Here is a 14659-nt window from a genome sequence, read left to right as displayed (position 1 = left end):
TTAGCCATTTACACAAAGATAATGAAACTTTCATACTCACACATTTATACATATTTTTAAATACAGTTAAGTGAAAAGCAGCTATGGAAAGGTGCTGATTTTTTAAAGCAGTGTACCCCATAATAAATGACAATTTGTGCTTTGCTCTATGTGACTGCAACTGGAAGATCGGAAGGTGCATTTTCACCACCCATGCACTCACCACTAACAGCAGCATGTTGTTTCAGGTACTCCCGCCTCACAGTGATATTCTTCACCAGGCACTGTCTAGCATGAGCTCGTCTCTCCTTCACAGGGTCTTTGGCACAAAGTGCACAGATGGCCATATACTCAAGTGGAAGTCGTAACCGGGAAAGACCTTTGTGAAGTTTCTGAGCAAACACCTGTCTGACTTGATAGCACTCATCCTGTAAAGATAAAATGATCCCAGGTATTATCTACAAGGCAGTAAGAAGTTACAACTTCAGATGTGATCAAGTCGATAGACAATCCCTGAGTCAGTATTCATAACAGAGGATGTGACTCTGCCTCAAGGCTGGAATATTCAACTGAACCCAATAACTACCAGTTACATTTGTTAGACAACAATAAACATACTCTTAAAATAGATGAAACTAGGGTCAGATGGTAATGGCACATACTTTTAATCCCAGCACTCAGGAGACACAGGCAGGTGGATGTCTGTGAGTTCAAGGGTAGCCTGTCCTAAAGAGCGAATTCCAGGACAGATAGGCTGTCACACAGGACAGCTAGGACTATTTTGAAAAACTAAACCACCCCCCCAAAACAATAACAAAAAAAAAACAAAAACAAAAACAGAGGAAACTAGCACAACTCTCCCAACTTAAAATATGATTAAAACAATTCTAATAAAGTAAGGGGCTAAGCAAATAGCTCAGCATAGCACTGGTGTCTTAAGCAAAGTATCTGATTATCTTATGACTTGCTTCACCCAACTATCTCTCTCTAGCAAACTCCTTCTTCTTCTTCTTTTTAAAGATTTATTTATTTATTATGTATACAGCGTTCTGTATGCCAGAAGAGGGCACCAGATCTCATTATAGGTACCTGAGAGGCACCATGTAGTTGCTGGGAATTGAACTCATGACCTCTGGAAGAATAGCTAGTGCTCTTAACCTTTTTAGGACAACTCATTTACCTACTCAAAGCAGGATGTAACCTGTACCCTGTGCTGACCCATGCTCTGAGCATTCTGCATATCTTGAGCACAGATCAAGGCTGGTTAAGGTGTTGGCCTTATTCATTTGCTGGTTCCTTGAAGACAGAACAGTGTCTCTATGCACTCTTGTAGCACAGGAGCCAGCATACAGTGGATCAGAATTTCTTCTAAACTAAAGGAAACAGTTACAATGTGTCTCAATGACAAACACCTTCATAATTATACCCTCTCAGCTTGTGCGTTTTCTTATTATTATGATTTTAGGTACATCATTTCTTCTGTCTGTAATGACTGTTGGGTTCTTCTTCAAAGTCTAAGTCATGTGTTAAACTTATCTTTACTATTCCTCCCTCTATAATACAAGGATTGATCCTTGAACCTCCAGAATGTGAGACAAGAGCTCTACATTAGCTGGGTTCTACTCCTAGCACTTGAACACTTTTTGATTTTGTTCTTTCAAAGTTTTATTTTTATGTGCATGTATGCATGTACATAATGTGTACTTGGTGTCTTTGGAGGCCAGAAGAGGGAGGAAGATCCCCTGGAACTGGAGTTACAACAGTTGTGAGCCATCACATGGGTGATGGGAACCAAACGTAGGTCTTCTGGAAGAGCAGCCAGTACTTTCGATGGGTGAACCATCTCGCCGATCCCAGGTTTTTGGTTTTCTGACACAAGGTCTCATTATCCTACCAGCCAAGCCTCCTTAATGCTGAGATTATAGGCAGGTACCATTATGCCTACTCAATGCAGTTGGGGTAGAGGTGTGTTATATGTCTATCTTTAAATTCTTACGGTACATATTTCCTTTCATTTCATTTCAATTTCAGTATACCTACTACTTTAAAAAAAAAAACTATTCAAGTGTCCACAGAAATTCAGTCTTTCTGCTAACACACTCAATAAAGCTATCCATCAGTATTGAGGAACAAATATATACATCTATTAGGAAATATCTAATTTACTACAAAAATGTCAATTTAAAACTTCATAACTAAAGTCAACTATTTTAAACATATTCAGTGAATAGACCATTCTTTAAAACTTATCCCACTTAGACACGCCACCTTTCTACTGAGACACATCCCTAATGACAGCTCTATCCCTCTCAATAACAGCTCAGCATTTAATAACCCAATGCAAACTTGCTACAAAGCCAACTTATTAATCACTTCAAAACTACCAGCCTTCAGTTATTAGTGACATAAAACTTCAGTTCATAGACAAGGAGCTAACAATTAACAATAGAAAAGAGAAACTGAATGCACAGGGTGTTTCAAGACGTACTACTAGGGAATTAAGAAGACAGGTACCCTACTAACATAAAAATGTAAAATAAGGAATAGCAATACAGTTTTACCAAAAACAAACTCTCACAAAGGCAAACATTTACACTTTCATTTCAATTTCAAAAAATTGGTTAAGTATACGAAAAAATTACAAAGTTTTTTGCCTCACAATATAAAGCCGCAGTTGAAGTTAGTTCATCGCTACAAAGTTGATTTTGTCTTCACCATACCTCAGTCTACTTTCAGAGCATTCTGAACACAAATTATCCTTAAAACTTCTTTTGGCACCTTAGAAATAGTTGTACTTAGAAGTAGTGTACCTCACTGTATTATCAACTCTTATCTGTATTTTCTATTCTAAGAGGCTGTTGGTTTTTGGAGAGCTGCCACCATGACTTATTCAGCTTTGCATTTCTAGAATCTAGAACAATATATAGCTCATAATAACAAAAAGTAAAATCTTTCATTAACTGAATTTCAGATTCAAACACCTAAGCAACAATTAAATGTGCTGTCATATAATTCCATTTCTAGTCCTTCACAATGAATGTCTGTTCAAACACACAACAATAGCACTTTTAAAGAGCCTTAGCTCAAGAAAGAAAATAAACCACGTGTACAGAAAAGTAAAAGCACAAGACTGAGCTTTGTATGTAACAGAGGAGTGAAAAATAAAATCTGGAGGGAATTAAAACAAGACACTACATCCAGTTAAGAAAACCAGAGCAAGTCTTGTGTGGAAGAACACATCTGGACCTTCATTGCCAAACAGAACTAAATGCAGCTATGTGGAGATGGAAGGGTGAGACAAAAAAAAAAAAAAGAGGCAACACAGCACAGCATAAATAAAAGCGCTCAGTTTCACCGAAATGAAATAGATGAAGGGTGGTATACTGTATAAAGCAGTGGTTCTCAATCTTCCTGATGCTGCAACGTTTTGATACAATTCCTCATGTTGTAGTGACCCCAACTATAAGATTATTTTAGTTGCTACCTTATAACTGTGATTCTGCTCTTGTTATGAATCGTAATATAAATAGCTGTGTTTTCTGGTGGTCGTGGCCCACAGGTTAAGAACCACTGCTATAGCCAGGTGGTGGTAGCACACATCTTTAATCCCAGCACTCGGGAGGCAGAGGCAGGTGGATCGCTGTGAGTTCGAGGTCTATAAGACACCTAGGGCCAGGACAGGCTCCAAAGCTACAGAGAAACCCTGTCTTGAAAAGCCCGAAGAACCACTGCTCTAAGGGTAGTATTAGTATTAAATGCATTAAAGTGTGTGTTTAGATCCAAACAATACAGAGGCTTAAATGTCAGGTTATAAAATACATTTTGTTTTGTTTCTTTCTTTCAAACAAGTATGAATTCTTAAATGTGTCTGACCAGGAGAATAACATGTGAAAACTGTGCTTAGGGAAATTTATCCAACACTAGACAGGTCTCCTACAGTCCTGGTGAGAGACTGTTGGGAGTCTGGACGAGCGCAGCAGCAGGACAGTTACTGCATACCAGAAGGGAGCTCCGAGAGTCAAGGCTTCTGCACCAAGGGGAAAAATACACAGGGAGGCAAGCTTAAGTTATGCCTTTACATTTACTGATACATGAGTTTGTGTATTCTCACTTTTAAAAGATTTATTTTATTTAAAAAATTTATTTTGAATACTTCTACCTTGAAACTGTCTACCCTAAGTCTTAAAAAATAAAAATCTAGGAACATAGCTTTTTGAAATTTTGATAATAGTTATTCCTCTTTATTCACAGATTTCATACTTAGGAATTTGTCTGCTCATTTATTTGTACTTCCAAAATCAACACCTGCAGCAATGACCTAGTCATTGGCAAAGAGATGTGCAGGGTATCAAACACAGAAGGACCCTATTGTGCTCACCCTTAGAGAAAAGCCCAGCCTTGTTTCCCTGGTCTACCTGGTGACACACTTGTGCACAATGTTGTTCTTGTTGATGACACATTTAAACAGTTCCCAACAAGTGATAAATGCAGTAGCCCAAGCACAAGACCACACTGTGCCTTCCAGAGAAAAATGCAAGTGCCACAGTAAAGTCTCACTGAGAAAGGAGTGAGTGCAGATGCTGCTTGTTCGCTATGAGATGACCATTAATCAGAGAGCTACGCATATAAATGAGGTGTTCTTAAGCAGACACACAGAAAGCAAGGCTATACACTGACCAGCGGATGACAAGTTTGGGAACAGAGTCTTGCATCTTCTTAAAAAGCAATGGTTCAGTCAGTGCAAGACTCATCCAATGCTTGTGGGAAGTTTACAGAATAGAACAGTAACGGAGTTACATACACCGTGCTAGGAAACAAAATGCCACTTAGAACTAACTCCCAAGTGGTTCTCATGAAAGAAAACAAACATTCAAGGCTCTAATGCTATTGTAGCAAGTTCCCGTATCCCCACTAGCCACTGCCCTTACATTGATGGCTAGCGCACACAGCTGGTACTGCTCCAACGTGATGATCTCGTGGTAACAGGGCTCCTGTGCCAGCTTCACAATCGCACTCCCAGCAGCAAGCCTCAGGCGTGACATATCCGGTTTACTAAAAACGAAGCAAAACAATGTAAGCAAGACTTCCATGTGCTGGGTGGGGTGGGGTGGGGTAGATCATTCTTACCTCATTCATCTAATGCTTAAAATAACCATCTATAAGAAGAAAGCAGAAAGTCCTAAGGTCTGAACATTCTTTACCTCCTCAGAATGCATACTCTGAAATCCTAGGCCACGGTGGCATTACAGGGGAGAGTTTTCTGGAAAGTGATGAGGTCAAGAGGGCAAAGCCCTCAGGACTTAGAAAGAAGATGGGGCGGGGGGTGGAACTTGTTTATACATTCTGCAATATGGGGCCACAACAGTCAGTCTACATACAGCACAGAGCTCTCAGAGAACTCAACCAATGCCAAAGTCTCTTAAATAATCTGGTGCCAGCTACGACTAAAGTAATTCAATTTTCTGATCCTATACATTCTAAACTAAGCGGGAACAGAAGACATTTATTTGTATGTTGGCTTGCCTGTTAAATTTTAATTACAATATTACTGATTTGTGTGTGTGTGATGTTTACTCACAGGCCAGCATGAATGTCTTTACTTGGTAACTTGTCTACCACAACTACTGTACTAAACTTAACACATGCAGGTGAAGTAGCTAAAATACTACCATAATAGGCATGCAGAAGTGAAATGGCTCACAATAAAAGCAATCAATAAATGACAGATCTGAATTTGAATGTGTGTAGTCTGGCTTCAATCTGTCAATGTTCTTAAGTTCTTAGGTTTAGCCAGGAATAATTAATATAAATAACTACACACAAAGCAATGTAATTAATAAATTGAGACTAAATGTATCAATGCCAAGAATTTTCTCTGCCAGGCTGAGCTGACCAATACAAATTTATCTCAAATGCAGTATGAATCTTAAACCAAAATATCCTTATTATATATAATGGACATGTCTAAATTATTGAAGGGAAGCAACAAATTAGAATAAAAGTGGTAAGCACATGAACTGTTTCCATAGTACTAAGTTTTATTTTTATTAACTCGCTTCAAAAGTATATGTTGTTAAATTCTAGGCACAGGGGACACTATGAATAAAACATACAAGAGAACAGATTAGGGGTTGGGATGGTGGCGCAGGGTTAATAGGTTTTGCCTAGCATGCCAAGTCCTAGGTTTGATGCCCAGCACAATCAAAATGGAAAGCAAGATGGAGGAGATGGAAGAAGAGAATGAAGATGAAAAGGTAGAAAGCAGCCGTCACTCACTGCCTGGTTTTCTCATTAAAGAACTTAGATGCATTAAGGAAGGAAATTATTCTCCTATTTTTAGATTGCTAAGAAGTGCCACTAAACAGCACTTGAGACCAACTGGACATTTCACCTAATGCTGATAAAATAATCCCTATTATCATCCATGTTCCTATATGTTATGCAGTTCTGTGAATACTTCAAATATCCTAACATATTTAACTACACCACAGTGGTATGCTAAGACAAGTAGGTGAAGGGGGCAACTGAGAAGCTGAAGTAACTTGGTTAGGTTCAGCTAACTAGAAAGTGCTAACAGCCAGGATTTGAATGTAGTTTCAGAATCTAAATCTGAGTTCCAATCACAGTATAATCAGTTAACCCTTAAGACAACAAAATCAATTTTCTTGTATGTCCTTCATAGAAAAATGACATCGTTTTTGCATGGACTATGCACAATCCCCCCACATACCTTCATTCAGCTCTAGATTACAAGGCAAACAGTGGCTATGCTGCATGGTAAGGGGAAAGTCTATACATTCTCAGTACAGAAAAAATAATTGCCTTCTGGGTGTTTTAGATCCATAAGTAGCTGAACCCACAGATGTGGACTTATGAATAGAAAGCACTAAATTATGTTTCATTATTTAAACAAAAACAGCATGTGCATTTTAAATAACATTCACAGTGCATTTAAAATTTTTTGTTTACTGTATTCTAGAAACAGACTCAATAACTTGTTTTTACCCTTGAGGTACTAACAAACTTGTTAACCAGTAGTGACAGACTCTGTACTAGGAGTTATACATGGCCTATGACAAAGAGCAAGGCTCTATCATTTAAAATACTTGCAGTGTCTAGATGCCAGAACCCTATCAGACACATGACTGTTACACTGCAATAACCACCACATAAAAGCATATTACAATAAAAATACCTGAATACCTATAAATTAATATTAATTATCTTTTAAAAAGAAATTATAACATATAACAGTTAAACCAGGAGTTGAAACACTATACAACTCAAGTATCTGGAAACAATAACTACATACCTAATTTTCCCCTGTTCTGTCAAATCTCCATCACTATGCAATATGGTTGTTAGTAATCTGAGGGTAGAAGTTCCTGATTTACTGTGATTATTTTTCATTCCAAGAAGCCATCGAACCATCATTTTAATAGCCTGAATCTATTTAAAAGACAAATTGACCAATAAGCATTGTTATGTTTAAAGAATTTCCATATCAACTTTTAAAAAATAGAAAAACAAGCATGCATCTTAAGACAAAATAAATTATTCCATTCTTTATACAGGAAAATAACACAGTCTTTTAAGTTGGAGTTGTTGCAACCTCCAGGAAAGTGGCAAAAAAAGAACAACAACAACAACAACAACAAACCACAAAACCCATTTCACTAAAGATGAGTTCTTTTGTTGCTATTAACTTTAATGTTTCCCAAGTGTGCACCTCAGCTTTTAGGACCTAGAATTAGAATCATGCTACCTTTCCTAAGCATAGGAAGTTCCCACCTGCCTACCTAAGAATCGATACGGCCTTTAGACATCGTATGATGTTGAAGATGTGAGTACTTCTGCACTTACTAGTCTTTGACATACCTCTCTATGTACTGTTTTTTATCTCAGCTTTCTAAAAAACAGAGACAACAAAAAATGAGCTTGACCAGTGTGAAGTGTGAGTACAGAGTGTCCCAAAGATGCCTTTCCTGGGTACCTGGTGAGCGCACATTCAGCCTAAATAGCCTGTCTTCTCATTCAATGCTGTCTCCACGACACAAGACTGCTACTTGAGACCCAAATGCAACAAGTCTCATTCAGTGATGGAACTACAGGTGCAAAGAAGGGCTACTCTACAAGCGTGCAGACACATCTGAGGCTGCAGCAACATGCTAACGTATTTCAAGATACGTATTTCAAGATGCTCAACCAAATACATTCAAAGAGAAAGAGGTAGAATAGACAATGTGGGAGTGAGCCCCAGAAGGGTGATAAAAATTCTAAGAAAGAAAAAAATCAACATTCAGTATATGTGCTCCTAACTTTTAAGTCTTGACAAATACACTGAAATGAGGTAGACACGTATCACATGACTTTAATAAATTGATGCTCTGTATTTTAGTAACAAGTAATTTCTTATGTATAAATCCAAATTCAAGAATTATTAATTTTTTTAAAAAACTGATTAAATCCAAAGGAAAAGATAATTTTAGAATCTGGATTAGCATTATTACTGAAGAGAAGTATATCCGAGAGAAGGCACTAGTCACTCCATTATACAGCTAATTTCTAAGAAGCAGAAATATGGAAGCAACTTTCAAATCTTTCCCCCTCAAACTAGATTATATATGCTACTGCTCACAAGGCCCTGGGTTGTACATCATTGGTCTACAACCTCACAATACACGAAATACTATAACACAATAAAGGCAAATTCTTGACTTTAATAGACACCCACATCTATTACCTGTTCTAGTGAAGATACTAAGACAAATAAATCTATGTATGTTACTCACTTTGACCATTGTCTCAGGAGAGACTTCTTCATCTGGGACCCAAAGCTTAGTTGTTTTTTTTCCTGGAAGCTAGACAAAAGGTAGAAACATTATAAGCGTGAATTCTTATGTTCAATTAATATATACTGAATAAGAGAACAAGTGAATGACTCACCTGCCAGGTGAAGTGTCCCCTCCCTAGATTCTGTTCCCTCACAAAACCCAACCCACAGCCCTCGCCCTTGCCCTCCCATTACATTACCCCTATCTCTGCTGGGCCCTGCCCCTAACCCCAGCAGACTTCCACTGCCAAAATAAAAGCAACACCAGACAGAAGAACAGAGACCCACTGCTACAACAAAGGCCAAGCTAACCACAGAAGGCCTGTTCCCAACTTGGACAGAGATTACCCACTAGATTAAAGAAGATTAAAGGTCATGCTAGCTGCCATAAATCCAGGCCACAAGAATCAGAAAACCAAAGAGGAAACAGAAACCAAGGAGCAAAACACCCAACCAACAAAGACAACTCAGAAATCAATAAACATGACCTATAATCACCACAAGCCCCGATGCATAAACACCAACAATACCCAGGGCAATGTGTCCCCACCAAAGCCCAGCTATCCTATAACAGCTAGATCTGAAAATGCCAACACAGCCAAAGCACCAAAAATGACCATAAAACCAATTTTTATTAAGACGACAGCGGTGTTTAAGAGGAAATAAAAAAAAATTCCCTTAAAGAAACTGAGGAAAGAGCTCCCAAGGTCCAAATGAGGAGCAGAAGAAGGGAGAACATGAGCAAGGAAGTCAGGACCACGAGGGGTGTGTCCACTCACTGAGATGGTGGGACTGATCTAATGGGAGCTCATCAAGGCCAGCTGGACTGGGAGTGATGGAGCATGTGATCATGTGATCAAACTGGACCCTCTGAATGTGGCTGGCAATGAAGGCTGACTGAGAAGCCAAGGACAATGGCACTGGGTTTTGATTCTACTGCATGGACTGACTTTGCGGGAGCCTGGTTTATTTGGATGCTCACCTTTATAGACCTGGATGGAGGGGGGAAGACCTTGACTGCTCTTTGGACTAGAGAGGGAGGGGGAGTTGAGGAGGGAGAGGGAAAAGGGAGGCGGGGAGGAGGTGGAAATTTTTAATAAATAAATAAATATATTTAAAAAAAGACAAAAAAAGAAACTTCCAACCAAAAGCTTGGAAGAAATCAATAAATCCCTTAAAGAATGCCAAAAAAGCCAAGAAAAAACAAACATGGGAAAGAAACTATTCAAGACCTGGAAACTGAAATAGAAGCAATAAAGAAAATACAAACTGAGGGAATTTTGAAAATGGAAAATCTGGGTAAGCAAACAGGAACGACAGACACAGGTATCACCAACAGGATACAAGAAATAAAAGAATCTCAGGCATTAAAGATACAATAGAAGAAATAAATTCACTGGTCAAAGAAAATGCTAAATCTAAAAAACTCCTAGTAGAAAAATCCAGAAAAACTGGAACCAAAGCTAAAAATAAAGGAAAAGAATCCCAGTTCAAAAACTCGGAACACAAGCTGGGCGTTAGTGGTGCAAGTCTTTAACCCCAGCACTTAGGAGGGAGAGACAGGCAGATCTCTGTGAGTTCACCAGCAGTCTAGTCTACAAAGAGAGTTCCAGGATAGTCAGAGCTGCTACAAAATACAAAACAAAACAATAAAAACCTAGAAAACAGATTTAGCAAAATCTTAGAAGAAAATGTTTCTAGAAAAAGACATGCCTATAAAGGCACAAGAAGCTTACAGAACTCCAAATAGATTGGACCAGGAAAAAAAAAAGTTCCCATGTCACGTAATAATCAAAACACTAAACATAAAGAATAAAGAAAGACTATTAGAAGCTATAAAGGAAAAAAGTCAAGTATAATATAAAAGCAGACCTATCAGAATTACACCCTAAAAGCTAGAGGGGCCTTGACAGATGTCTTACAGACTTTAAAAGACCACAGATACCAGCCCAGACTACTATACCCAGCAAAACTTTCAATCACCATAAATGGAGATAGCAAGGTATTTCATGACAAAGTCCAATTTAAACAATATCTATCCACAATTCCAGCCCTACAGAAGGTACTATAAGGAAAACACCAACCCAAGGAAGTTTTAACTACACACTTACAAAAACACAGGCAATATATAATCTCACACCAGCAGAATTCAAAGAAGGGAAACACACACACTACCACTAACAACAACAAAGTAAAGGGAATTAACAATTAATGTTAATCCCCTCAGTATCAATGGACTCAATTTCTGAATAAAAAGGCACAGGTTAATAGAATGGATATGAAAACAGGATCCATGCTTCTGCTGCATACAAGAAACACACCTTAACATCAAGAATAGACATTACCTCAGAGTAATGGGTTGGAAAAAGAATTACCATCAAATGGACATAAGAAGCAAATAGCTAGTTATTCTAGTATCTAATAAAATAGACTTCAAATCAAAAGTAATCAAAAGAGATGGAGGACATTTCAAACTCATTAAAGAAAAAAAATGCACCAAGATGATATCTCAGTTCTGAACATCTATGCCTCAAAAGCAATGGACACACACATTTACAAAAGAAACATTACTAAATGTGTTAGTCACATCAAACCCCATAGATTAACAGTGTGAGACTTCAATACCCAACTCTCACCAACAGACAAGTCATTCAGACAGAAACTAAACAGAGAAATAATGGATCTAGCAGGCATTATAAATCAAATGGACCTAACATACACCTACAGAACATGTCACCCAAAAAAGAATATGCATTCTTCTCAGCATTTCATGGAACCCTCTCCAAAACTGACCACATACACAGTTGCAAAACAAGTCTGAACAGATACTAGAAAACTGAAAAAATCTCCTGTACCTTATAAGACCATCACGGACTAAAACTGAAATTCAACAACACAAACAATAGAAAGCCTACAAGCTCATGGAAACACTCTCTACCAAATTGCCACGGGATTCAGAAAGAAATAAAGAAATTAAACATTTCCTAGAATTGAATGAAAACGAATACACAACAAACCCAGACTTATGGGACACAATGAAAGCAATGCTGAGAGGAAAGTTCATGGCACTAAATGTCTTCATAAGGAATTTGGAAGGATCTCATACTAGCAACTTAACAGCACACCTGAGAGCTCTAGGACAGCAACAACAAACAACACACCTAAGAGGTGTAGATGACAGGAAATGACAAAACTCAGGCTTAAAATCAATAAAATAGAAGTAAAGAAAATACAAAAAAAATCTATGAAACAAAGAGTTGGTTCTTTTGAGAAAAAACAAGAACATAGACAAATCGTTATCCAAATTAACTAAAAGACAGAGAATGTATGAATGAACATGTATGAATGAACAAAATCAGGAATGAAATGGGGGATTATAAGAAACACCAAGGAAATCCAAAGAATCATTAGGTTATATTTCTAAAACCTGTACTCCACAAAATTTAAAAATTTCTCCACAGATACCACTTACCAAACTTAAAGCAAGATCAGATAAACAATTTAAATAGACCTATAACCCCTAAGGAAATAGAAGAAGCCATTAAAAGTCTCCCAACCAAAAATAAAGTCCAGGGCCAGATGATTTTAGTGCAGAATTCTACCAGACTTTCGAAGAAGAACAAAAAACAATACTCCTCAAATTATTCCATAACATAGAAACAGAAGGAACATAGCCAAATTCATTTTATAAGGCCACAGTCACCCTAATACTCAAACTACACAAAGACTCAACAAAAAAGGAGAATTACAGACCAATTTCACTCATGAGCACTGATGCAAAAATATACAATAAAATATTTGTAAACTGAATGCAAGAACACATCAAATAGACCACCTACCATGATCAAGTAGGCTTCATCCCAGAGATGCAGGGATGGCTCAACATATGAAAATCTGTCCATGTAATCCACCATATAAATAAACTGAATAAAAAAACCACACGACCATCTCATTAGATGCTTAAAAAGTCTTGGTAAAATCCAGCACCCTTTCATGATAAAAGTCTTGGAGAGATAAGGGATAGAAGGGATGTACCTAAACACAATAAAGGCAATTAAAGCAAACAAATACCTAACACCAAATTAAATAGAGAGAAACATAAAGCAATTCCACTAAAATTAGGAACAAGACTCTCTCCATATCTACTCAATATAGTACTTGAATTTTTATTGTGTAAAAGACAACTGAAGAAGATCAAGGGAATACAAATTGGGAATGAAGAAGTCTAAGTATCACTATTTGTGGATGATATGATAGTATACATAAGTAACTCCAAAAATTCTACCAGGGAACTGCTACAGCTGATAAACACTTTCAGTGAAATGGCTGAATATAAGATTAACACATAAAAAAAAAATCAGTAGCCCCCCCCATACACAAACGACAGACAAGTGGAGAAGGAAATTAGGGAAACAATACCCTTCACAATAGCTGCAAATAATATCAAATATCTTGGCTTAACTCTAACCAAGCAAGTGAAAGATCTATATGACAAGAACTTCAAGTCTTTAAAGAAAGAAACTGGAAAAGGTATCAGAAGATTTCCCATGCTCATTGATCAGCAGGATTAGTATAGTAAAAAACGGTCATCTTACCAAAAGCTGTCTACAGATTTAACGCAATCCCCTTAAAAATACTAAACTTCATACGGAAAAAACAAAAAACCAAAAAACCCAGGCTAGCTAAAACAATCCTGTATAATAAAGGAACTTCTGGAGGTATCACCATCCCTGACTTCAAATTCTACTATAGAGGAGTTATAGTAATGAAAAACAGCATGATACCGGCATAAAAAGAGACAGGTTGATCAATGGAATTTAGCCAGAGACACAGAAGTAAATCCACACACCTACGAACACTGATTTTTGACAAGCCAGAATTATATAATGGGGAAAAAAAAAGCATCTTCAACAAATGGTGCTGGTCTAACTGGATGTTAGTAGGTAGAATAATGCAAATAGATTCGTATCTATTACCTTGCACAAAACTCAAGTTCAAGTGGATCAAAGACCTCAACATAAAACAAGATACACTGAACCTTATAGAAGAGAAAATGGTGAACAGACTTGAACACACTAGCACAGGAGACAATTTCCTGAACAGAATATCAATCTCACAGGTACTAAGATCAACAATTACTAAATGGGATCTAGGTAAGGCAAAGGACACCATCAAAAGGACAAAATGGCAGGATACAGAATAGGAAAAAAAATTTCACTTAGCCCCACAACCTACAGAGGGCTCAACTCCAAAATATATAAAGAATTCAAGAAACTAGACATCAATAAACCAAATAATGCAATTAAAAAATGGGTACAGATCTAGACAGAATTCTCATCAGAGGAATCTCAAATGGCTGAGAGTACTTAAAGGAATGTTTAATATCCTTAGCCATCAGGGAAATGTAAATCAAAAGGAATCTGAGATTCCATCTTACATCTGTCAGAAAGGCCAAGATGATACAAGTGATATAGAGGATGTGGGGCAAAGGGAATGCTTCTCCAGTGCTGGTGGGAGTACATACTTGTACAGGCACTTTGGAAATCAATATGGTGGTTTCTCCAAAAATTGGGAATCAATCAACCTCAAAACCTAGCAATACCACTACTGGACATATACCCAAAAGATGCTTCACTATACTACAAGGGCACTTGCTCAACTATGTTCATAGCACCTTTATTTGTAATGATCAGAAACTAGACCTCCTATATATATTTCCCTCAAATGAAGAAGATTTGGTATATTTACACATGGACTATTACTCAGCTGTTAAAAACAATGACATTGGGAAATCTGCTGGTAAATGGATGGAACTAGAAAAGATTATCCTGAGTGAGGTAACCCAGA

At 37.5% G+C, this 14659-nt stretch overlaps 1 protein-coding gene across 5 annotated transcripts in view; it reads right to left on the bottom strand.

The window, feature by feature from the left end:
* Pds5b (PDS5 cohesin associated factor B) overlaps positions 1-14659 on the bottom strand; it is a 151172-nt gene that overhangs the window by 19622 nt on the left and 116891 nt on the right. For all 5 annotated transcript variants that reach the window (XM_085685243.2, XM_085685244.2, XM_085685247.2 and 2 more), the window contains exons 22-25: positions 8772-8840; positions 7292-7428; positions 4908-5031; positions 203-407 (exon numbers count right to left, since the gene is read on the bottom strand). In XM_085685243.2, the coding sequence (XP_085541369.1) occupies positions 203-407; positions 4908-5031; positions 7292-7428; positions 8772-8840 (535 nt within the window). The remainder of the gene's footprint in view (positions 1-202; positions 408-4907; positions 5032-7291; positions 7429-8771; positions 8841-14659) is intronic.

This window comes from Myodes glareolus, chromosome 2, assembly GCF_982192425.1.
Source record: "Myodes glareolus chromosome 2, mMyoGla1.1, whole genome shotgun sequence".
Taxonomy (NCBI): Eukaryota; Metazoa; Chordata; class Mammalia; order Rodentia; family Cricetidae; genus Myodes; species Myodes glareolus.
This window is presented reverse-complemented; position numbering and strand designations above follow the sequence as displayed.